At 41.1% G+C, this 25,868-nt stretch overlaps 1 protein-coding gene across 2 annotated transcripts in view; it reads left to right on the top strand.

Annotated features, from left to right (window-relative positions):
- The window catches only part of zfhx4 (zinc finger homeobox 4), a 93,857-nt gene extending 79,899 nt beyond the window's left edge, over positions 1–13,958 (top strand). For both annotated transcript variants that reach the window (XM_086065734.1, XM_086065733.1), the window contains exons 8-12: positions 1,855–1,988; positions 3,045–3,245; positions 3,477–3,594; positions 3,734–9,121; positions 9,591–13,958. In XM_086065734.1, coding sequence (XP_085921860.1) covers positions 1,855–1,988; positions 3,045–3,245; positions 3,477–3,594; positions 3,734–9,121; positions 9,591–11,143 — 7,394 coding nt within the window. In that variant the 3' untranslated portion in view covers positions 11,144–13,958. The remainder of the gene's footprint in view (positions 1–1,854; positions 1,989–3,044; positions 3,246–3,476; positions 3,595–3,733; positions 9,122–9,590) is intronic.
- Positions 13,959–25,868: the final 11,910 nt, after the last annotated feature.

Genomic DNA, 25,868 nt, shown 5'->3' with positions numbered 1-25,868 from the left:
AGAATTAAAATGCATGAACGGGCCAGAGGAATTGATATGCAAAAAATAAAAACATGAGCCACGGAATAATATGAAATACAAAATGTTTTTTTTCCTCTCTCTTCTAACCCTCTCACCATGTATCAGTGCTTTGATTTCCCCCTTTTTTTCCTTTGTGCATCTAGCGTGAAGCGTTGATTCGCAAGAGTGAGGCTCGCATATTGCCTTGAGTGACCAGGCGAGGGAGGGGTTTGTGGATGATGATATGGGGAGTACGGGTGGCTGGGAGACTTTTTCTATGCCGGGTCTTTGTTTTGCGTTGAGCAGCGGCGGCCATATGTGAGGATGAAGCTAATGAAAGATTTATCACTAAATGCAACCAGAGGCTGATCTCCCCACACCGGGCGCTGTTTGTTAACGTCACACACACTTGCACATGCACGTAGAAATCGACACACACACTACTGTACCGTGACGACAAGCACCCCCCACCCCCGAAAATGTTGCATCTCGTACAGACAGAGCTATAGTTGAGGCAACTGGGGAAATGTATATGATCTAATGAAGTGTATAATATTACCATAACATTTAATGTATGTCGTGCTGTGATAATGAGCCTGCCTGAGTTTTCTCCATTTCACATGGCCCGAGGGCAGGAAGTGTGTGTTAGCGGATGTGCATGAGTGATACAGCCCGTGCCTGCGCACGTATGTTGTGGCGGTGTCAAAGTCTTTAAATGATCACCTATTTGTCCCCTTGTAAAGTGATCGTATGCAGTACATGAACACAGCACGGTGAAAATAGCATTGTTTTCTGTAAAAAGAAAAACAATCTGTTTAAAATATTTAAGAATAATATTCTTTTTTTTTTTTTAAATACACAATTTTTATTATTTAATCATGGAATGAATTATTTACCGTAATAATCCCGTGTTATCATACGCCCACCCAAAATCAGCCTTAAAAGGTTTTTTTTTTTTCCTCTGTGCGTTTGTATAATACAGTCCTCTGATTTGCTGGCATCCCTTTTTTGATTATACTGGCCAACATTTTTTTTCCAGAGTGCTGAAGATATGTTATTTGCGTTATTCTGGGCTGCTGAGTCCGAAAATTATATCAATTTATTTGAACTGGCTCTAGTTTTAGACATTGGGATATTTTTGATAATTAATTAAAAAAAAAATGCTTGTCATTTATTTTGTAATAAAAGTGAAACAAACTTGTTTTTTTTACAGCTAATATTGCATAATTTTCTGAATTTTTACTTTATTTTCACATTAAACAGGATTTGCATATATAACAATTGCCATTTTTCATTATTGCATTAAAAAATGAAAGAATACTGTATAGACATGCTTGAAGCGACAACATTTGCATGTATTTAGCTTAGCAACACACTATTTTCCTCTCTACAAATAGTGAGATTTTATACAAATCTCTCCCCATAGATTTTGGTTTATGGGACCAACTTATTTAGCGATTTTACCCGCTTAAACAGCAAATTTGAGTAAGGTTTGTTAAAAAGTGAGCAGTAGGAACGGCAGCTGTGTCAGGCCGCAAGCATCAAGGTGTGCAGTCATTTTTACCTATTCTACTGCATTTGAAAAGTAATCCGACATCGCTCACCTTCTTGCTTGCTTAGCGGCTAAAAGCTAGCCGCTAATGCTGGAGCGCTATATTTGCTATATGTATATGGAACAAAATGCATCTTATTCACGGAATTTTATTAATTTTAGGATACATTGGTTTTAAAATAAAAGCTTAGGCTTCATGACTTGCATTTCTTGGGAGATCACTATAACTATTATTATACAATTTATAAAGCATGCTCTTTTTTATTTTTTTCTTATGAATTGTCTTCTCTCCCCCACTTAAGGAGTGAATGCCACATCCAAAGAATCGACTGGACAGAACACAGCGGTGAAACATTCACTCCAGACCGATCACCAGATTGAAAGCCCACCCAAAAGACCCAAATCTGTTGAAGCAAGGCACTCTGCCGTTGAACAGGTCTGCAGAATCTTTCAGTTGTGCAACACAAAGCTAAACGATGCTGTAGAAATTCCCAGTCAGTGTGAAGGTTTGATCTAACTGATCCTCAAAGTGTTTCAGGCGCACTGAGGGATTTGTTACTGTTTTGTCCCTTTAACACAAATGCAGGTTTATTTAGCTATTTGTGAAATGATTTAAAATGTCTGACTGTGTGACTAAAAGGCACTATTTCATGTATATGAATATACAGTATATCCAACCTTTCAACTTGTGAACTCTAGGAGGCAAAGTTCCCTGAACTTAGTAATTGCCAGCGCTGGTTTCAAGGCCATTAGTTCTTTAGTAATTCACTAAGCTGACCGTTCACGCAGCTCAAGTGAGATCAATTCCCACTCCATTGCAACCCTTGTTATTATTGAGTATTGTCTGTTTTTCACCCCAAGTCAGTTGGGACAAACAGTACAAAAATGGGAAGATAGGACGCTCCAATATTCCTTGGAAAGGGTTAAACACAGCCCTCCATTCCCTCCTTGGTAGAGCTTTTTACTATCAAGAACACTCATCGTGCTCTTAAATAGAATACCTGCTCTCATCTTGTGACTCCCTCCCTGATGCTCCCCATTTTGCATCTCTTTAAATTATATGTGTTTTTAAATTAGATTATGAAGTATTAGCCTGTCTGGATCCTATAAGAATGGAAGACTTTGTCATTTCAGAAATGGATTCTATTAAGACAGGTGGTACAGAGGCAGCTATGTCGTGCATACTCCATGTAATGAGCACCTGGGAACAAAGCTTGGAAAAGTACCCAACTTCGTCATTTGTAATCTCCTGATTAAAAATGTTGGCCATTTATGTTTTCAGTGAAATAAAGTGGAATGAGTTGACTGAAATAAATTACATGAAAAATTGTAATCCTAGAGTTATGTTAGAGAGAGATTATGTATGGAGATTCCATGTCCCAGATGCATGGACATTTTTACCCGTAGCAGTTCAAAAGATATAGATCTTGAAAAAAATATCTGATTGGATTACAAGCAAATGTAACTCAACCCACCTACATTCTTGTTCTAGGTTCAGCAGTGTCCTTATTGCAACTTCAGCAGTAAAGATGCCAACCGTATGCAGCTTCATGTGATGTCCCAGCATTCCATGCAGCCAGTGATCCGCTGCCCACTATGTCAGGATGTCCTCAGCAACAAGATTCACCTGCAACTGCATCTCACCCACCTTCACAGTGTGGCACCTGACTGTGTAGAAAAGCTCATTATGACGGTATGTAAAGACTGTGTGCATGTGTGCGTGTAATTGCCTGTAATTGCATGGCATAATTTCATCACGACAACAGAGTGACCTCGCTGTCCTCATTGCCAATTACAAAAGTTTCACGGAACATTTGCCTTTGAAACTATTGTCCTCACTGTCAGAAATTAGAGCTGACCCACCCTGTCATATAACTGAATTTGAAGCTGTCGTAATGAAAGAAAAACTATTTGGTCTTGATAGGTTGTTGGACCTGATACGGGAGCCTCAAATAGTACTATTCATCCCCAGACTGGACAAGACAAAGGGTTGCCTTCAATAGATCCATCAGCCTCTGCTGAGGAGTCTGGAAAATCACAAGGTAATCATCACTCTCCGCAACATTTAGTTCAAATACTGTATGTTGATATCCCTACATTTGTAATAATTTCATCTACGCATAGGTATTCTGTTTTATTGATGGTGAGTTAACAAATTTAATTTGTTTCGTCTGCTTTTAGGAAACTCCTCAAAAGATGAATTGGCAAGTCAAGATAAGAATGAATTAGACCTCCAAAGCGAGGAAATGAAGCCCCCAAAGGAGGCATCAGAGGCTCCAGACTGGAGGAGAGCAAGCGGGTTAGGACATGACAGAAAGTCCCCTGATACGCTTCAGGATCATCTCAGCGAACTCCAGAGGCTCCAACAGCAGCAGCAGCAGCTGTCAGTGTCTGATCGCCACGTCTACAAATATCGTTGTAATCACTGCAGCCTGGCTTTCAAGACAATGCAGAAGCTCCAGATACATTCCCAGTACCATGCCATCAGAGCAGCCACCATGTGCAGCCTTTGCCAGCGGAGCTTCAGGACATTCCTGGCCCTCAGGAAGCATTTGGAGAACGGACATCCTGAACTAACAGAGGCTGAAGTGCAGCAACTGATTGGAAATCTCCCTCTGAATGGCGATATCACCGAAAGCGAAGCCAGGGCTTTGGAGGAAGCTCACACATTTGAGCATGACTTGGACAAGGATGATGAAATGGATCAGGAAGAGAAACCTAGTCCTACCGGAAGTGACAGCAGCTCTTTGTTAGATGACATGGGAGCAGAACCAAAACGGACCTTACCTTTTAGGAAAGGGCCAAACTTTACTATGGAGAAATTTTTAGATCCTTCTAGACCTTACAAGTGCACAGTATGTAAAGAGTCTTTCACTCAGAAGAATATTTTACTAGTCCACTATAATTCTGTTTCCCATCTGCACAAGTTGAAGAAAGTCCTTCAAGAGGCATCAAGCCCAGTTCCCCAAGAAACAGGCAACAACATTGACAACAAACCATTCAAATGCAATATTTGCAATGTTGCATATAGCCAAAGTTCAACACTTGAGATTCACATGAGGTCAGTACTCCACCAGACTAAAGCTCGAACAGCCAAATCTGAAATGAGCGGTAATAGCCCTGGCACTAGTGGTCCAGTGCCGGCAAAAAGTCCTGCTCCAAGCCCACAAGGAAACAACAGTAACACAGACTCTGCTCAAAGTGGAACACTGTCAGTTAACAAAGAAAATACTGTGGAACCCAAAGATGCTAATAGAAAAAACAACACAAAACAAACTATTGACCATGTGTCAGCACAGTCTAGCAGCCACCAGTCAGCTCAGTCCTCAGCGCAACTGCAAATGCAACTCCAACATGAACTCCAGCAACAGGCTGCTTTCTTCCAGCCTCAATTTCTTAATCCAGCTTTCTTCCCTCATTTCCCAATGACCCCAGAAGCATTGCTGCAATTTCAACAACCACAGTTCTTATTCCCCTTCTACATCCCGGGCGCAGAGTTCAATCTAAGTCCGGAGCTTGCTCTGCATTCAGCAGCAGCTTTTGGTATGCCAGGTCTTACAGGATCTTTCCTAGAAGATTTTAAGCAGCAGTTGCAACAGCAGCACCAACTGCAACAGGCTCAACAGCAACAACAGCAACAACAGCAGCAACAGCAGCAGCAACAGCAAATCTCTCAGACACAGTCACAGATTCAGCAGCAGAAGAATCAGCAAATCCTAAACCAAAAGCCTAAAATAGAGTCCAGCAATGCATCAGTCTCTGACATTCAAATGCCAAAAGAGGCAGAAGACCTTGAAAAACAAGACACAAGAGCAAAGTTGGAGAATGGATGTGATGTTTTAATGGATGGAGCAAAAGACAACAAAGACAGTAAAAAGTCAAAATTCTCAGAGCCATTGGTTCCTCCTCCACGCATTGTGTCAGGAGCTAGGGGTAATGCAGCCAAAGCACTGTTGGAGAATTTTGGATTTGAACTTGTCATCCAGTACAATGAAAATAGACAGAAGAACCAAAAGAAAAATAAAGATGGAGGTGAAAAAATGGATATGAACACTGATAAGCTTGAGTGTGGAATATGTGGAAAGCTTTTCTCCAATATGCTTATCCTCAAAAGCCATCAAGAGCATGTGCACAGTCAGTTTTTCCCATATGTAGAGCTTGAAAAGTTTGCCCAGCAGTACAGAGAGGCCTATGACAAACTCTACCCAATCAACCCTGCTTCACCTGAGACACCGCCGCCACCACCACCACCACCTCCACCTCCTCCACCTGCTTCTGTGACAGCCTCAGTGACAACACCGCAACCAACTTCAACATCAATGACCAAGCCCCAAACACCAACACCGTCACCAGTTCCTGTCCCTCATCAGACCTCACACCAAACTACTCACCAGACACCGCCACCGCAGCCACCACATCCGCCCCCAACACCTACTGCTCCTCCTGCACCTCCTCAAGTGCAACTTCCTGTTCCTTTGGATCTGCCCCTTTTCCCACCACTCATGATGCAATCCGTGCAGCACCCAGGATTGCCCCCTCAATTGGCCCTCCAGCTGCCTACTATGGATTCTCTCTCCACCGACCTTGCACAACTCTGCCAGCAGCAATTGGGGCTCGATCCGAACTTCCTCCGCCAGTCCCAGTTTAAGCGACCACGAACTCGTATAACTGATGACCAGCTTAAAATCCTTCGTGCCAACTTTGACATCAACAATTCCCCCAATGAAGAGCAAATTCAGGAGATGTCAGAAAAGTCTGGTCTGCCTCAAAAGGTCATAAAGCACTGGTTCCGTAACACCCTCTTCAAAGAGAGACAGCGTAGTAAAGACTCCCCCTACAATTTTAGTATTCCTCCCATTACTACTTTGGATGACATCCGAATAGAGACTCAGCTAAGCACCAATGAATACTATAGGACCGACTCAGCCATCAACAAGAGGTCTTCCAGAACCAGATTCACAGATTACCAATTGAGGGTTCTTCAAGATTTCTTTGACACCAATGCCTATCCCAAGGATGATGAAATTGAGCAACTTTCTACTGTCCTTAATTTACCAACACGAGTCATTGTTGTGTGGTTCCAGAATGCACGCCAGAAAGCTCGTAAAAGCTATGAGAACCAAGCCGATTCTAAAGACAGTGAGAAAAAAGAGCTGACTAATGAACGTTACATCAGAACTAGCAACATGCAGTACCAGTGCAAAAAGTGCAGCATTGTTTTCCCACGTATCTTTGACCTCATCACTCACCAAAAGAGGCTCTGTTACAAGGATGAAGATGAGGAAGGTAATGAGGAATTCCAATGTGAAGAATACACAGATGATCAACCTCCGGTTAGAATGACCCTACAATCGTTGGAGCCACCCAAATATTCCCAGGGAACTGCTACCAGCTCTGGCTCGAGCTCCCCTGTGATGGCCTCCCCTCGTGCCAGCATTGGTAAAGCCTCTCCTAAGCCAGACTTTGAAGCTCGCTCTGAAAGTGACCCAAATAAAACTGAGACTGCACCCTCACCTGTGGTCAAATCACTACCAGAACCAAGGCCATCTAAAGCTTGCACACCTCAGCCGCCTCCTCAGAAAGTTGCCCAGCCCCCTATATCAAGACCCCATTCCCAGCCACAGGCAGCCACAGTGCCCTCCAGTCCTCTCTCACTGGCCCTTTCCTCCCTCACAAACAGCCTCCCGCATCAGATGCTTCAATACCAGTGTGACCAGTGTAAGATTGCATTCCCGACAGTGGAGCTATGGCAGGAACATCAACACATGCATTTCTTGGCAGCCCAGAACCAATTTCTGCACTCACAATTCCTTGAAAGACCCATTGATATGCCCTATATGATATTTGACCCAAACAACCCACTAATGACTAGCCAGCTATTATCTGGAGGCCTCTCCCAAATCTCTTCACAAGGCAGTTCTGGTTTGACCACTGCTGCAGGGTCAGGGTCAATGAAAAGAAAATTGGATGATAAGGATGAAAGTGTCAATGATAAAGATGGTGGAAACAGTAGTGAAGAACAGCACAGAGATAAGCGCCTGAGAACCACGATCACACCTGAACAACTTGAGGTCCTTTATGACAAATACCTAATTGATTCTAACCCAACAAGAAAAATGTTGGATCACATTGCAAGAGAGGTGGGCTTAAAAAAGAGAGTGGTACAAGTTTGGTTCCAAAACACTCGTGCTCGAGAGAGAAAGGGGCAGTTTCGAGCAATTGGACCCTCCCAGTCCCACAAAAAATGCCCCTTTTGCAGGGCACTGTTCAAAGCTAAGTCAGCTCTTGATAGTCACATACGATCTAGACACTGGCACGAGGCGAAGCAAGCAGGCTTTAGTTTGCCACCAAGCCCAATGATGAATCAAGACGACAGAGGTGATAGCCCAAAGTATAATTTTTTTGACTTCTCACAGCTGCCTACCAAGACAGAGCCAAACGACTACGAGTTGCCTACTGCATCATCAACCCCAGTAAAACCAACTGAAGCGCAACTAAAAAACTTCTTAAGCCCTTCATCATTAAAAGCTGAAAACTGTGATGAAACTGATGGGCCTAATGTTAACTCAGCAGAGCTATCATCTTATGATCTTAGCAAGATGGACTTTGATGAGACATCATCAATTAATACAGCCATTAGTGATGCTACGACTGGAGATGAGGGCAACAACAATGAGGTTGAAAGCTTCACAGCTAATGGAGGGGACAAGTTGACTGACAACACGGGTGGCATGGTGTCAAATTTTGATGGTGGCAATGATCGATTCCAATTCAGTATGGTGAGCCCTGCCCTCAGTTTCTCTGGGAAAGACTGTGACTCTTACTATAGCTCCCGAGATGATGACCTAGATGATACATACGACAGAAGTGAATCGTCAAGCCTAGCTGATCCCAGTTCTCCAAGTCCATTTGGGGCAGGCAACCCTTTCAAGTCTGGTAAAGGCACAAATGCTGGGGACAGGCCAGGCCACAAACGATTCAGAACACAGATGAGTAACCTGCAACTCAAAGTCCTCAAAGCCTGTTTTAGCGATTACCGCACTCCTACGATGCAAGAGTGTGAGATGCTGGGCAATGAAATTGGACTTCCCAAGCGTGTCGTTCAAGTGTGGTTCCAGAATGCCAGAGCTAAAGAAAAGAAATTCAAGATAAACATTGGAAAGCCATTCATGATAAGTCAAGGCTCCCCAGATGGACCAAGGCCAGAGTGTACTTTGTGCGACATAAAGTACACTCCACGGATGTCTATCCGAGACCACATCTTCTCCAAACAGCACATCACCAAAGTGCAAGAAACCCTGGGAAACCAGGTGGATAGGGAAAAGGACTACCTAGCGCCAACCACTGTCCGACAGCTTATGGTCCAGCAAGAGCTTGATCGCATGAAGAAAGCTGGTGAGGGATTCAGCCTGCCTGACCAGCAGCAACAGACGGCAGTTGACAACAGTAATGCACTTCATGGCCTTAGCCTGCCCTCAGGCTACCCAGGGATCTCTGGCCTTCCGCCAGTGCTACTTCCTGGAGTCAACGGGCCATCATCACTTCCTGTTTTCCCACCCAACACACCTGGTGAGTTAGTATGACAAAATAGACTACAAGCTTTATGAACTGATTTTGATCATGCACTGTTTTATTCTCCAATACTGCTGTTTACTCTGTATCACAGTGGGGTTAGTCAGAAAGTCCTATTTTTAAATACAATTTTGAAATTACAAATGGTTGGTATAATGCATGCATGATTTTCATCACCAGTCGAACTGGTAATGAGATTTTTGTACAACAAATGTATATTTATCATGACTTTTATTTTTTTTCCATTTCCTAATTATTAGTTCAGCATATTTATAGCATTATATGAAGACTGAATAACGTTGTCTTAAAGCACATGTGACAGTTTTGATCCATAACAAAATCTGAATAAAAAGGTTTAAAGAAACATGACAAGATAAATGAAATAACTTTACAACAAATTCCCCCAATTTGTGGTTGAATGTCTAAATATTGAATATTTCCATATCTATATACTACTGTATTTCAGCTTTAGCATCTCCTGGTGCTGGCATGCTTGGGTTCCCTACACCAGCCACCCCATCTCCTGCCATGTCTCTCAGCACTATCCCAACCAAGACTATTCTGCAGACTCTTCCTCCTCCTCCTCCACCTCCTCCTCCTGTTCCCACCACACCTTTGGCAGCAGTAAATAATACAGAGCAGCAAGGCAAAGAGTCAGAGAGAGACAACAGTAAAACGACAGGAGACAAGCCACCACAGATGAAGCCGAAGGGCAGCGAGAAAGAGAGCGGCTCACGGCCCGAGACCCCCAGCATGGCCAAGAAGAGAGAGAAACTAGCTGCGGGAAAACCAGGAAGCGAGCCTCCACTGGACACAGCGAAGCTGCAGGCCCTTCAGAGTGCTCTGGCCACAGGTGATCCCAGCTCTTTCTTGGGAGGGCAATTCCTGCCTTACTTTCTTCCTGGATTCCCGAACTGTTTCTCACCCCAGCTACCAAGAGGGGTCCAACCAGGGGGCTACTTCCCACCGCTTTGTGGGATGGAGAATCTGTTCCCATACAGCCCTGCAGCAGTCCCACAAGCTGCCATGACTGCTGGTCTCTCCCCGACCGCTATTCTGCAGCAGTATCAGCAGTACCAGCAGTCCCTCCAAGATTCTCTACAGAAGCAACAACAGCAGCAGCAGAAACAACTGGAGAAACAGCAGAAGCAGCAACAGAAACCAACCCATGTGAAGACACCCCAGAGCATGAAGGGCACCGCAACCAACTCTTTCAAACCAAAAGAAGCTAATGATACTAAGGATGACACCAACACAGGCTCTTCAACAGAAAGCACAAAAGAAGAACCGAAAATAGATACCAAAAGTACCAAGGATTTTCCAGATGCTTTTATCGTACCGTCCATCAAGCATGAGTTTATATGCAGGAAGTGCCAGATGATTTTTGCTGACGAGGATTCTGTGGTGCGTCATCAAAAATCCCTCTGTTACTTTGGACACACTTTTAGTGAGGCGCAAGAGACAGTGCTTCGAAAGGCAGTGAGCAACTACACGTGCGTTGCCTGCAATGTGGTCGTCAATGGGAACGAAGCACTTGGCCAACACCTTCAGTCGAGCTTGCACAAAGAGAAAACAATCAAACAAGCAATGAGAAATGCCAAAGAGCATACTAGATTATTACCTCATTCTGTCTGCTCCCCTACTCCTAACACCACATCTACCTCGCAGTCTGCAGCTTCTTCTAATAACACCTTTCCTCATCTGTCTCGCTTGTCCATGAAGTCCTGGCCTAATGTCCTGTTCCAGGCCACCACCACAGCCCAGAAAGCTGCTTCCTCCTCCTCCCCGTCAGCCTCTCCTCCCCCACCCCTGTCCTCGCCGTCAACGGTTACCTCAACTTCCTGCAGCACCTCAGGGGTTCCAACTTCACTACCCACCGAGAGTTGTTCAGATGAGTCTGACAATGAGCTAAGCCAGAAGCTGGACGACTTAGATAACGCGTTGGAAGTCAAAGCAAAGCCGGCCTCTGGCCTAGACGCGAGCTTCAGTAGTATCAGAATGGATATGTTCAGTGTGTAGGAGTGACAAAAGGATCCCTTGCGTAAAGAAAAAAAATAAGACTTTTTAAACTGCAGTTCCAAAGTTTCTCTTAACCCAAAAAAATTCAGTACCAAATGATTGACTCAGGATTGTTTTTCCCATATTGATATGCTGGCAAGATATTGATTGATGTTTTTTTTTTTTTTTTTGTTATGGACAGAACTGTTGCAGATGCTTGACTGAGCTTATATTGTATACAAAAAACACGGAGTAGGAAAAACAATTCACAGGCTCCCTCAATGGGGGGGCTTGTTTCAAGCCAAAAACTCTCATGATAGCAAATTGCACCTCAGCTGGATTGTTTTCCAAATGCTAGCATGTACTGTATGGGATGACGATCCAGAACCCTCAAAGAGAATCTCTCTTAGTTTTTAGATAGGTGTAATTCAGTAGCTTTAAATTCTCAGGTCAGATAACATAACATTTCTCATTTGTTAAAGCAGCAAGCCTGGGTACACTTGGCTTATAACCAAAACATGTCAAGCTTTATCGGACGCATTTCCTTGGTGTGTATAGAGTACCAAGAGACAATATAACTGTTACAATGGACGATGTGCATATTCTTTTAATTGTGCCCTACAAAGACAGTGTGGTTTTGCCATTGAGGGACTTTAGGATGGTGAAGTAAATGTGTATGACGACCCCGTGTTTGCCAGTTTTTAATACAAGCTGTAACTATTTCCTTGCCCCCTTTTTGTTCTTGTACTCTATACTAATCTGTGCCAACCTTCTCACTTGTACCTCTGCTCACACCCTTTTCTGAAGAGGTAATAACTCTAGTTTTGATAGACTCTCCGATCATGTGAATAGAACATTTTTTTCTTTGGTGAATTGCTGTACTGTTACGGTACCTGCTTGTGTCTGGACTATAGTGCACTTATTTTGTTTTTATTTGTCTTTTTATCATATAAGTAGGCCATTTGTTAATTTAATAGAGATTTTTTTGTTTGTTCGTTTTGTATGTTTGTACGTATGTGTTTTAATTATTATTTGTGTCGATTGCAGCAGCATATTGGTCCATATGTGTTACATGATTGATGCCTAACAATCTATTTAACAATTGGTGCATCCATGAAAGCAGTACTGTATACTTGAAACTGTTAAGGTACAAGTTGGTCACGATGTTTTAAAAAAGAAAAAGAAAGAAAAAAAGGTATGATCATTTGTTTGCAATTATGCTGCTTTAAAAAACACAGCATTTGTGTTGTATACTCAACCATTTCATGTACTTGTAGGACTGAAAACAGTGTTACACCTACAGTATGTACCGCTAGTGAGTACATAGATGGACATCCCATCAATTCTCCGGGCACTTGTGATCATCTGCATTTAATGAAAGAATTTCAACATTGCAAAGTATTACCTTACAAAAGTTTTGCTGCTACTGTGTAATTGTATTTTGCCTGCCATTATTTCTCCCAAAACTTCTACCAGACAAAATACTGATCCATGAATTAATTTGCTTCTATTTTTTTTATGTTATGTTGTTCATTTTGCTGTGGAACTAAGAATGTGAAAACTGTCAAAGGGTGTTCAGTAAAACAATTTTTTGATTTGTTTTGTTGTTTTAAGAATCACTTTCTAGTTTGGTCATTGAAACTATGTGATTCATTCCAAAGTAACAGAAGGCTATTTGTATGAAAGAAAAAGGCTTGTGAACAAAAAGAGCAAAGCTGTTGTACATATTCATAGTTGGCTGTGCATGGTACAAATTTATTAATATGAAGAAATGCAAAAATGTATTGCTTTTTTGGTATTTCCTATTCTGAGATGAGCAAGTAGCATGTAATGCAACTGTTTGACAGGTTAAATCAAATCATGCTTAGTTATTGTTTCAAACAATTAAATCAAGTAACATTTCCTCTTATGTTTTACTATAAAGGTGTTCTTTCCCAAAGTTTTAAAGCAAATGTCCATTTTTGATTTTCTGTGTGAGCTTTTTGTCCATTTGGATTTCTAGTATTTTATCAGTTACTTTAATCCTGAAGACACTTTTCGATTGTGTTTCCTAAGAGACATTCTGGCCTCCCAAGGTGCAATTCTGCCATTGTACAAACATGAGCGACTGTCCTGATTCCAAAGGCTTTCACAACTTGGCTTTTTGCCTTTCCCCACTCGGTGGCTCAGCATTTTAAGACTGAACTTGTCGCTTGCTAGCATCGCGTGCTAAGATGCTAGCATCACAGACAGGACGCTTTCCACACCAAGGACTGGTAAAAGCTAACAAACCAACAAAACGGATGGTCCAACAGCAACTGTACATAGTTATTGCAACTGCACAGCAGCCAAAAAAAAAAAAAAAAAAAAAAGAACTTTGGAAAAAAAAAAGTGGACGGATTGTGTCATGTTTATGAGGACAGCCTTCAAAAGGTTGAAAATTGGAATTGTTCTTCTGGATGTCAAAGGGATTTTCATGGCGCAATCATATCCTACTCAATATGTACTCTTCAACATCTGGGTAACATAGGAAATGCACCCTGAGGTTTTATTAAGAAGAAGCCCCTATGGCTAAAACTTTAAATAAACTAAACCAAAAATGTTATTGATGTTTTATATATAGAGAGTAGTCGCATTAGTTTTTGTTACTGTACTGTTTGAGGTCTCAACTGTACCGTATCACGGTAATAACATGGTTTTGGAACCTTTTATTTTATTTTTTAATTTGTCACAGACCTGTTGTCATAGTTGAAATGACGTTTATTGTAGATGGTATTTGAACAACTTCTGGAAATAGTTCATCAAGTATGTTTGTTGCTCATTGTTGTGATACATTAAAAACTGTATCTGCAAACCACTATTGTCTCTTTGGTTATTATGTGTGTTTTTTAGCGTTATTTTAAGTTTACACATTTTTAAATGTCCAATTACTATTTAGGTAGGCGATGGATGGATGGATGGATGGATGGATGGATAGATGGTAGATAGATAGATAGATGGATGGATGGATGGATGGATGGATGGATGGATGGATGGATAGATAAATAGATAGATAGATAGATAGATAGATAGATAGATAGATAGATAGATAGATAGATAGATAGATAGATAGATAGATAGATAGATAGATAGATAGATAGATAGATAGATAGATAGATAGATAGATAGATAGATAGATAGATAGATAGATAGATAGATAGAGATTTTTTTTTACTTGTTACGTTTTATTTATATACCCTCTCTAAAGTATTTTCTTGTTTGAGTTGTACCAGTAATAGGTATAGGACAAGTTTATTTTAATTAACAAAATATTAATGAAAAAAAGAAAAAATCTCTAGCAAAATAAAATAACAAAAATGCTTCTTAAAAAACGTAAAACTAACTTAAAATAACTATAATTATGGTGAAAATGTCCTTTGTTTTAGTCTTTGGCAATTAATACACGAGCCTTTGGGGTTTATTTTAAAGACGTTTGAAAGTGGGCAGAAGTAATGTAATCTAGCAGCAGCCAATAGAAAAGCACCTTCAGATTATGTCGCTCATAGGCGACAGATTTGCCTGCTTGACTTTTATAGGCTCCAATGGCTCGGTTAACTAAATTTAAAAAACACAACAAAATTAAAAATAACTAAAATGAAAATGAAAATTCACAAACTATAATAACCCTGGTATAGGTATAGGAATAAAAATATATTTGTTGAAAGGTCGTCTAATCTTGATCTAAATTTTCACTACTATGATTCATTTAATGTCACAGACCTTTAAGCAAAAGGGATACCAGTGTGTGGGGAAGAATGCAGCTTTCCGTTGGAAGGTCATCTGATGCTGTCACATTGAGAATTGGTCCTGTGAAACACCTCAATCACTACAGTAGATCACATCCTAGCCTGCCAAATGTGTACGGCACCCCTGTCAGGGTCACATAGAGAGCCGACATTCACAAGTCGTTACATCCAGCCTAATGAAATTTCACAAGGGCAGCAAAAATGAAGTGAATCTTTTCACTCTAGCAAGAATGACTTGTGCCCTTTAATGTTCAGTGCCAACACTTTTGGTTTTGTGGAGAAGCAGCCATGACGTGTTAAAGCCTCAAAAACAGCTCCCCCCCCCCCTCCTTTTTTTTGCCCCCTTCCGACTTTACTCGTCGCCCTTGACAAATGTGCTCGGCTCACAGCGGGCAAGCGATTTGCTGAATGGTCCTTTGCCGTTGCCCACCCTTCAAGTGCAAGCAGTTGCCAAGGTAGGGCTCCCCCCTGCTATATTATGGGATTGAATTGCATTTGACCTTTGTGGAGAACAATGGCTCAAGGCCTTTCAATGTTTCTGGCCTTCTCAGACACCTTAAAGAAGGACCCCTGTACACTGTGTGTTCACTGAGGTTTGCCATTAAATCACTGTGTGATCCAGTGAAGTACACCATATACACACACATAATATATGTGGAAATTATATAGAATTATAAGTCCTACGGTGCTTTTCTGCTGCACAGTATCACCTCGGTTTGTGGAAGTTGGCTTTTCATTTCAAAACACTATTACTACTGCTCCTATTAGCAAGAAACAAACTGTAGAAAGCCACATTGCATTAATTGTATCATTCAGAAGGAGACATGTTAATAAACAAATCTTTGCCATTGGATGCGTAGATAACAAAGTAGGTACAGTGACTAAGTTTAAATGCAGTCAATATTCGGGTTGAGGTCAAAATTCTGGCTGAAACATTTATATGCATGTTACTTCCGTATACATATCCTGATCCAAAACACGATGCATGGACATCATTACGACTTTCTACCTTAAAAAAAAAATACATTATATGTCACTCACCACTCTAATAAAGTATTCCGTTTCTTCCTTGCTCCAAAAGTGTGGTTCTATGCTTGCGTCGCCATGTTTAGCCAAGTTTGTTTACCTCTGCTTGTTTTGTCTTATATACACACATACAGTACAGGCCAAAAGTTTGGACACGCCTTCTCATTCAATACATTTGTTTTATTTTCATGACTATGTGCATTGTAGATTCTCACTGAACGCATCAAAACTATGACGACTATCACAACGAACACATTTGGAGTTATGTACGTAACAAAAAAAGTGGACTAAAATAAATGCATAAACAAATAGCCACCCTTTTCTCTGATTACTTTTTAGCAATTGTTTTTGGCATTCTCTGGATGAGCTTCAAAAGGTAGTCACCTGAAACAGTTTTCCAACAGTCTTAAGGAGTTCCCAGAGGTAAGAATGACAAGAGTATGCAAAACAGTAATTATTGCAAAGGATGGCTATTTTGAAGAATCTATCATATAAAACACGCCACATCAGTTTATACATAGTTTTGATCCCTTCAGTGAGAATTTACAAAGTAACCAGTCATGAGAATAAAGCAAATGCATTGAATAAGAAAGCGTGTCCAAACTTTTGGCCTGTAGCCTACTACATATGTGTGTATATATTGTATACACACGTTGACATTTTTGCCATGGCGACAGAAAATAATGTAAAAATGCTGCAGAGAAATCAATGTATTCAAGTTAGGCTTGCTTAGCAAATGGCAATGTAAGATGGCCGCCAATCATACAAGTCCTTCCTGTTTTCAAAGACCAAGATTCCTTGCGACTAGAGCATGCGTGCAACAAAAATCAATGTTCCGTTCAAAGGAGGTACCACGGCCTCGTTTTTCTGTCCAAATATTCAGGTTAGAAATGGGGTAACCCACGGGTCTTATGTGGGTTTTTATTGACTGCGGGTAAACATAGTTGGTGACGTGCAAAAAAACAAATATGCTTTGTTTGTAAAAACGCAAAGAAGACAATTGGGTTACCCCTGTTTTAACCTGAATATTATCTCAATTGAATGGAGCATTGGTCTGTGTTCTGCACCTTTTGAGTACAGGAACTATTTGTATGTGTGGCGGCCAGCTTAACATTGTCACTCGCTCGGAGTGAAGAAAACGACTACTTTATTAGCGTGGTGAGTGACATTAAGTCTTTTATTGACAGAAAAAAGTTAAAAGCGGAAATTACATCTATTTGCGTAATGACGTTGTCCATGCGTGGCGATTTCAAGGTCATGTGTATGGGAGTAACGGCTGTCCGCTCACACGTAAATGGGTTATCCCAAATATTTCAGAAAACGGAATTTAGACCTACCCGAATATTGACAGCATGTAGTCACTGTAATGGAAAAGAGGCATTAGGCACCATTAGCTGCGTTGTTTAAGAAATGCTATGAAGACCATATGTCAGTGTTCTTATCAGTCAAAATGCATGTGTTTGCTTCCACTGCGTGATAAAGGGTTTATTGTAAATTCAAAATGGCATTTTCTGCAAGCCATACATCACTCATGACCATTAGGTTCCACCCTCACTGCATGGTGCGCCCTTCTCGGCTCTCTCCATGATACAGTGCAGAGGCTGATCTGGCTTTGAATAGCCTGCAGCCAATGGATTTTCTCTGGATAATACAATGTTTGGGACAGAGAGGCAGGGATTAGTCCAGACGGATACATCCAGCACCCCCCACATGGCCAATCTAATTAGACTGGAATCAGTTTAAGATGAAAGCAAGCCCTAGCATCACCACACTAAATACTGGAATTAGTATTCCCCGCATGGGAATTTAATGACAAAGACTGAAAATCCAATCACATTTACTCTCAGTTTAGCCCATCGTGCATCAGGCCTGGACAATGACAGAACCAAAGAACAACAACGCTGATTTGCCTGTCAATAGATATTGACTAGCATCACATCTGATGCCACTTGTGTATTGGCATTGCTATGTTGTCAGGATTTAACAAGGATAAACAGCTCATCATCACATATTTAGTCTGTTTCACATACACACCTTGTCTGAGTATTAGGGGACCAGAGTAGAGAAAGGATGAACAGTGAAAGGAGAGGATACCTTTAAGTCATTATTGGTAGCTTGATTTAATGCTGCTTTTTGTACAGTATGTCACCGAGGCAAAAACACAGGCATTGGAGATGTTCGGTGAAGCCATGGAAAACAACTTCCAGACAGTTTTGAAGAAATTCTGGTCCACCATCCCGTAGTTCAGGAGGGGGAAGCATTGTGCCATTCACACTGTATACAGTAGAGATGGGGTGCTGCTGAATTCGAATTTGGACGTTGTGAATCGGTGTGGAAAATACTTCAAAGACCTCCTTAACTCCACTAAGCCGTCTTCCTTTTAGGAAGGAGGTAGCCTCTCCTTTCATTGGGGCTGAAGTCACTGATGCTGGAGAGGAGGAAATCAAATCTCAGATTCAGGAGGAGCAGTGTGGTTTCCATCCTTGCTGTGGACCCATTGGAAGGGTCCTCGAGGGTGCATGGGAATTCGCCAACCAGTCTACATGTGTTTTGTGAATGTGGAGAAAGCGTTCGACCGTGTACCCCAGGGAGTTCTGTTAGTGGTGCTTTGGGACTATAGGGTGCCGAACCCCCTTGTACGGGTTGATCTGTCCATCTACAACTGATGTCAGAGTTTGGTCCGCATTACCAACAGTAATTTGGATTTGTTTCCAATGAGGGTTGGAATCTGGTTTGGTGGCCTCAGTATTACATCTCTACTTTTTGGAGATGATGTGATACTGTTGGTTTCATCAAGCCGCGATCTCAAACTCTCACTGGAGCGGTCCGCAGCTGAGTGTGAAGCTGTTGGGATGAAAGTCAGTCTCTCCAAATCTGAAACCATGGTACTCTGTCTGAAAATGGTGGAATTTCCCTTTCCAGGTCAGGGATGAGATCCTGCGCCAAGTAGAGGAGTTAAATTATTGTGGGGTCTTTGTTCATGAGTAAGATAAGAGTGGTGCAGGAGATCAACAGGTGGATCGGATTCCATATCGGTCTGGTGTGATGAAGGAGGAGCTGTGCCAAAAGGCAAAGCTCTCGATTTACTGGTCGATCTACACTGTTAACCCGAATAAATTAGCAGAACTAAAAAAAAAGTGAGGTAATCGGTTGCCTCACTTTTTTTGAGTTGTTGCCTCGCTTTTTTTGAGTTGATCAACTCAAAAGTTAAAGTTTTGCAGAACTTGAATGGTTTGATTACATTAGACTTTTTTTTTTATTAATTAAAAAATACTTGTAAACAGCCAATGAGTACATCAAAAACGAAGCATAGAAGAAAACAAAGAGGATAAATACAAAATCTTAAAAAGCTTCACGTGTCTTTTTTTAGCAACTTTTTTTTCCCACTCACTTTTACCCCACACACATATACAAACATGGTCTCTCCCCGGTGGGGAAGCGAATCCGTGCCACCTTTTCTTTCTTCTTTTTTAACAACTTGAGGTATGTGATTGAGAGTGATGTGTGTAGAGGATGACGTAAAACTTTGTTAACTGACGGCACACGTGACCGCGGAGCCAAAGAAATACGCAAATCTTCACTTTGGCCGGAGTTTTTAGAAATCTTCGTTTTTAACGAAAAAAATCCCCACGGACGTGCGGAAGACAGGACAAGCCGCAGAAAAATATCGCCCGTTTGCAAAAAACCCGGCTACTTGTATACATGGCCTTAGAGATAGGGTGAGAAGCTCAGTCATACGGGTGGGGTTTCACACAATCTGACTCCTCTCAATGCGGAGGAGCCGCTACTCCTCTGAATAGAAAGGAGTCGGATTGTTAGAATGCCTCCCAGATGTCTTCCTGGTGAGGTGTTCCAGGCACGTCCCACCAAGCCTGGAAAGACCATGTCTCCTGCCTGGCCTGAGAAAGCATTGGATATTCCCTCCGAAGATCTGGACAAAGTGGCTGGGGAGAGGGAAGTCTGGTCTTCTCTGCTAAAGCTGCTGCCCCAGCAAACAGACCCTGGATAAGCGGAAGAAAATGGGCGGATGGATGACTTAACATTTGCATTACGTTGTGTGTTCTCACTCATTCCTATGACAACGGTGTACAAAATCAAGTTATATTGGTGTCAAAGGAAGGAGACCTTATTTCTTACTTAAACTGATGACCCCCTGCAGTTCAGCAGTTCAGCAGTTCATTCATTAATCAGACCATATCAATAGTCAGGTGAAAATCCATTGATGTTTTATGTCTTCTTTTAGTTTTCCTATTTCTTTCATAAAATACTTTTTCCTTGCTTCATGTGCACAAAATACTGCTAACGCTGAAGTATTGCTAATTACCTCCCTGCCTCAAAGCCTTGATTTCTACACAAGAATTGGATCAGTCAAATCAGCGTTAGAAGCACCTAGCATCTGATATATTTGAGTTTTCATTATCTTGCAGAAGACAAAACAGAAGCTCTTTGCAGGCCATGTTCTTTTGAAACATTTCTAGTCTCTCTGCCCTTATTATTATCATCATCATTATTTCCTCTACCCAAGTCTATGTAGTCTAGGGGAGCTCTATTTAAAACCTACTAAAACGTGAGCCCTATTTCGGCATCAGGATGGTGATTAACAGAAGATGCCATTAATAACTCCACCAGCACCACCTGGGTTCTGTTCAGCATACATTTCCTCCACCTGCAATCCATCCACCATTTTACACATGAGGAATCTGGAAACCCCCTGTGCTCACATGCACGACACAGAATCTTTGTATTATTTATTGCTTCTTTGTTTGGAGGTGAGCGCCAACATGCAATCTGTAGAGGTTGCATCTAAAAAGTTCATTGTCACTTGACTTCAGTGTTTTTTGTTTTGCTTTTTGTTTAACAAGTATTCCTGTATCTAGCATATCACAAAAGTCAGCACACCCCTCACATTTTAGTTTAAAAAAAACCAACATCTTTATTATGGGACAACACTGAAAAAAAATGACACTTTACTATGGTGTATAGTAGTTTGTGCTCTAGGGATTGCATAACTTTAGAGTTCACACAAGCCAAAAAACAAGTGATTAGCAACCAGGTGACATCACAAATATACGATCTATTAATATAACTCATCACACAGTCATTAAGGTCTAAGCTACAGGCAAAAAAAAGTATATGCAAACTCCTAAGTAAGTAAAAGAAAAGATGTCCAAATTGTGGGCAAAGTGGCCACATTTACTGTGTTTTGGGTTGGGTCATGGGGGCAGTGAATTGTTATGGTCTAGTATTATGTTGTCCCTTATGATGATGAGGTATTTATCAATCTTACTTTGTCTAGTCATTTTTATTTAGTAGTTTAGATACAGTTGCTATGTCCCTTGTGATGATGAAGTTGTCAGGGTTCTCATGTGATTGTCGCTCTTAGGTCCTGTATTTCTGACTCCTATTTTGTCATATAGGCCTTCATTCTGTCATATACAAATGTGCATTGCCCTAGCGAGAGTTACTGAATAACACTTTTGTCAGTGCGTCAAGATTTTGTCATGTCTCTGCTCTCAGGCTTGTTTGTTTTCAGTTTAGCTTGATTGACAGTGGGCGGATCCTCCAGTGACACAACTGCTTGCTTGTTTGCAATCAGGCTGCTTTAAAAGGCAGCTTGTTAGTTGTCAGACTATTGCTCACCTCTGTGTACCAATTGTTAGTTTAGACTCCCTGGTCTTCATTTCCTTGCTTTGCCTCAACCTTGTCTTATTACCTCACCTTGATAATGGATATTTGTAAGTACTTTGTTAATTACTTACCTTGCACTTTTTCTGCAAGCGATTTTTGGTAGTTATTTACTTCGGCATTTTTAAGTGTGCTTTCTCTTTTCATTTTTTCCACTTGCCCTTTTGGTAAGGATGGCAGAAATGAAACATTGAAACGATCAAATCATTTGAAACGATTGATTCACAAAAAGAATCAATCTTTTGGAACGTTCAAAACATCTCCCCACAGCGACATCTAGTGGCCAAGTGTAAAATATTACAATCAAACAGTAGATCAGTGTTGCCAGCTCCCCAGTAAGGAAAGTAACTTTTGGCTGTCTGTCATCACCTAATTTACACAACTGGCAATCGGGCTATAATTGTAATGGACGCCATAAGAGAGAGAAATAATATCATGGGGAAACAAAAACTGAATAACCCCCACCCCGTCAAAATAAGTATAGAAGTACAAATGAGCTTTTTATTGCTGATACTTGGCTTATTTTTAATTTTGTCTCGTAACATGACTTAAATGCTTTGATGAAACCCCCAGTGTTATCACATTTAATCAAAAACTACATTTCAACAGGCTACATTTCAAAGGCTTTTTTTGTGACAGGGCATCAATTTTTGAGAGAAATGATTAGAGAGGAAAAAGAATGACCTGCAAACACATGCCACCCGTAGCGGGAATTTAACCTGGGTTACCTGGATAACGGATCTTTTTCTCAGCCCATTGTGCGGGTGCGTTACCATAACAATAATAATGCATTAGATTCATATAGCGCTTTTTTTGGACACTCAAAGACGCTTCACAGTGGTTGCATTATTTGTGTGCTCACACATTCACACTGTAGTGGCAGTAAGCTACTTAAGTAGCCACAGCTGCCCTGGGGCAGGCTGACGGAAGCGTGGCTGCCAGTGTGCGCCTTCGGCCCCTCCGACCACCACCAAACAATCGCACTTTCCATACACCAGTGTGAGTAGCACTAGAGGAAATGTGTGTGAAGTGCCTTGCCCAAGGACACAACGACACATGACTTGGGGAGAGCGGGGATCGAACAGCCGACCTTCTGGTTACTGAACGACCGTCTCTGCACCCTGAGCCACGGACGCCACAAATTTTGACATTTTATTATGTAGGGCGATGAATCAGCAGGGCAATTTTACATACAAAGTATACGTAGGTTGGATTTATTTTAGATTTAAGACATTTTAATATAGTGCAATGGTCGGCTTTTATTTCATTTTGAGAAAATTACTGAAACAATGTGACGTATGGAGGCGTAATAGAACGTGAAAGGCAACTGTCACGTGACATCCTGATTCTGAGACAGCTTTAGCAATGCAATTCGAATCACAAGTTCCTCCTGGGTTCCGGTACGTACCAAAACGCAGTTTCGATTTTGCCATCACTGCCATTTGGTAAGCATTTTCTATTTATACTTTTTCATTGTGTGCAGTTTTAGATTTGTTTTTCTTTTTTTTTTTGTAAATATTTTATCTGTGTCTGCGTTTCTGGGATCCACTCACTTCAATCATAACAGTTAGTTTTTTTTAAATAGCAGAGGATCTCTCTGCGTTCAGCCAACCCATTTACTATTATTATTATTAGCATTATTATTATTATTACTATTATTAAGTGTTTTCTTCGAGGCCATCTGAATCCAGCCCTTTTAATAATACTTTGTATTTTTGTGTATAAAGAATCTCCATTTACCACCTCCTGTGTCTTTTCTGCACTTGGGTCCTAACGCCGCACCTCACATCACACATATTTTGTATTGCACCAGTATTTTTCAACCCTGTCATAACCCTCTTGAGCACAGACTTCACCAAAGCTTCACAATTTGTCACTGGAACTGTTGTCAACTCATCTATGACTCCTCAGCCTTCCATTTGGGGATGTCATATAAATGCTCAATAGGGTTTAGGTCTGTAGACATGGTTGGCAAGTCCATCACATTTAACCTCTTAACAAGGCAGTGGTCAGGTGTGTTTGGGCTCATTATGTCCCCCCTTTCCTTCCTCATGTGTTTTTTTCCATTTAAGAAACTTGAGGTACTGATTAGTGAACCACGAGGCTTCTCGTTCTCGCTCCCTCACAATAAATCAGATTCTGATTATGAAATTCACCAGTGCTAGCAGCATTCATCTTCAGACCACCACCATGCCTGACTGTAGGCAAGACTCACTTGTCTTTGCACTCCTCACCTGCTGGTTGGTACGGTACCATTCGTTGATAACTTGCTTTAGTTCAGTTTACTTATTCTCATTCATGTAGCACAAAGAGACCAAGTTAAAAAAAAAAAGGCAGGTGAGAAAAATGACATTTCAGACGTGCACAGCTTCATTCTTGTGCATTACAAGATGCAATCACTGTTGGTGTTTTTCTACGAAGACAGCGAGTAAGTATTTTGAAGTGAAAGAGAAGGAGGAGGTGTGAGAAGAGGCCCGTGAGGAGTAAACGGAGACAGACAGGCCAACAGACGGAATGACAGAGAGAAAGAAAGAATGAAGGCGCTACAGACAGCAAAATGAGCAGGTGATAGAAGTGAAGTGAGAGAGAGAAAGAAGAGGTTCGACCTGAGAGGAATCAAACAGGGGCTCCGCGCAGCAGAGCTATGTCGACAAATGAGCGTGTTATGGCTGCCCGCTGGGACTTCCCCGCCAGATCGTTTGTGCAGTTTCCCAACGTGTTGTGAGGAGCACCACAGACCCACATGGGGAACACGTGAAGGCGTCAAGATGGGATTGCTTAAGACACATGAAACAAGGTGTTTTTTTGATGCCATCTCCAGCGGACAAAAGCCTGATTTCCTGTTTTTGCTTGTGACACAAAGGGTGCTGTGTAGTTTGCAGTTTGTTGTTGTTGTTTTTGATTGTCAGGGCTGTAAATAACTAAACACACAAGACGACAAGAATTTGTGGAGGGGCTGGAGATAGGAAATGTGAAAAATATCTGACACATTTTCTCTTTCTACACCTGTTACAAAGAAGCTGTTAGCTCACCTTTGTTTCTCTTTATTTAGCCTCTCATTTACTGCCCAACTGTAGTGTGGAGTCACCTGAAAATCAGATGTGATCATCTAAAAAAAGAAAAAGAATGTGAATGACCTGGGGAATGTATAGTGTCTCTTTATATTTAGGATGGCTTTCACGTCTGTTGTGTTCCTATATTATACATTTTTTAGAAGTCCATCTTACTGATGCTGTACGCACAGTATAGACCTGCAGTATGTGGTGTCTTGGATATTCTAATGTGACCTGAAGTCATTTTAGGGCCCAAATGATTAATCAGCCAGTCAATTAAATCACCCGATTATGGACTTTCAAACATCGGACAAATGGCCGATATTTGATGATAATTTTTTAGCAAATTGAGCAAGAAATTTACCTGAATGCCATTATTTTACACACAACCTGAAGTCACAGGTTGTTTAAAAAACAAAACAAAAAAAACTGCACAATATAAATTTAACGTGAATGTGGCAAATGTGACACATATTTAATTACTGGTAATACAAACACACATATGACAAGGATTAACGGCCCTGTTAGCCTCGCAATGCATTCGAATGTATTCATTTATAGGTATTTTCATTTTATTTAGTCAATCAATAAACATTACAACACTGAAACATTCAACAATTATTTCTATAGTTAACAATATTCTGCCAAAAAAGGACAATAATTAGAAATTTTATATATATATATATATATATATAGGCGAATAGCAAGAATCAGTGTATAATTGATGCTTTATGATAATAATTATGCATTATATGTTTTTTTAATTAATCTGCCAATTATTAGGTATTCTGCATTTTTTTTCTGCTAAAAATCGGCATAATCTTATATACTTCAGTCCGATTTTCAGACAGGTTTCAGTCCGTGGAAAAATTAAGAAACAATGGACAAGATTGTGCAGGAATGTTAAAGGGTGATGGAACATGTAGTCTTTGCACATACCCAAATGCGCACGCACACACACACACACCTCACAAACTGAAATTATGCCATGCGCAACAAAGGAGCAGCCGGTGAAGAAATAGAAACTAAATATAAAGAGACACTATACATTCCCCAGGTCATTCACAGAGCCTGCACCCAATCACAATGTTCCATAGCTGGTCATTTATCACTCACACACAACCACACACAAAAAAAAACAAGTACCTGTCGTAGCCAAATACATGTCTTATAATTTATCGAATCTGTGATGAAGGCCCGAATAGATGTATTAACACT

The sequence above is a fragment of the Leptonotus elevatus genome, chromosome 21 (assembly GCF_054856555.1).
Source record: "Leptonotus elevatus isolate MCC_2025b chromosome 21, RoL_Lele_1.0, whole genome shotgun sequence".
NCBI classification, from domain to species: Eukaryota; Metazoa; Chordata; class Actinopteri; order Syngnathiformes; family Syngnathidae; genus Leptonotus; species Leptonotus elevatus.
This window is presented reverse-complemented; position numbering and strand designations above follow the sequence as displayed.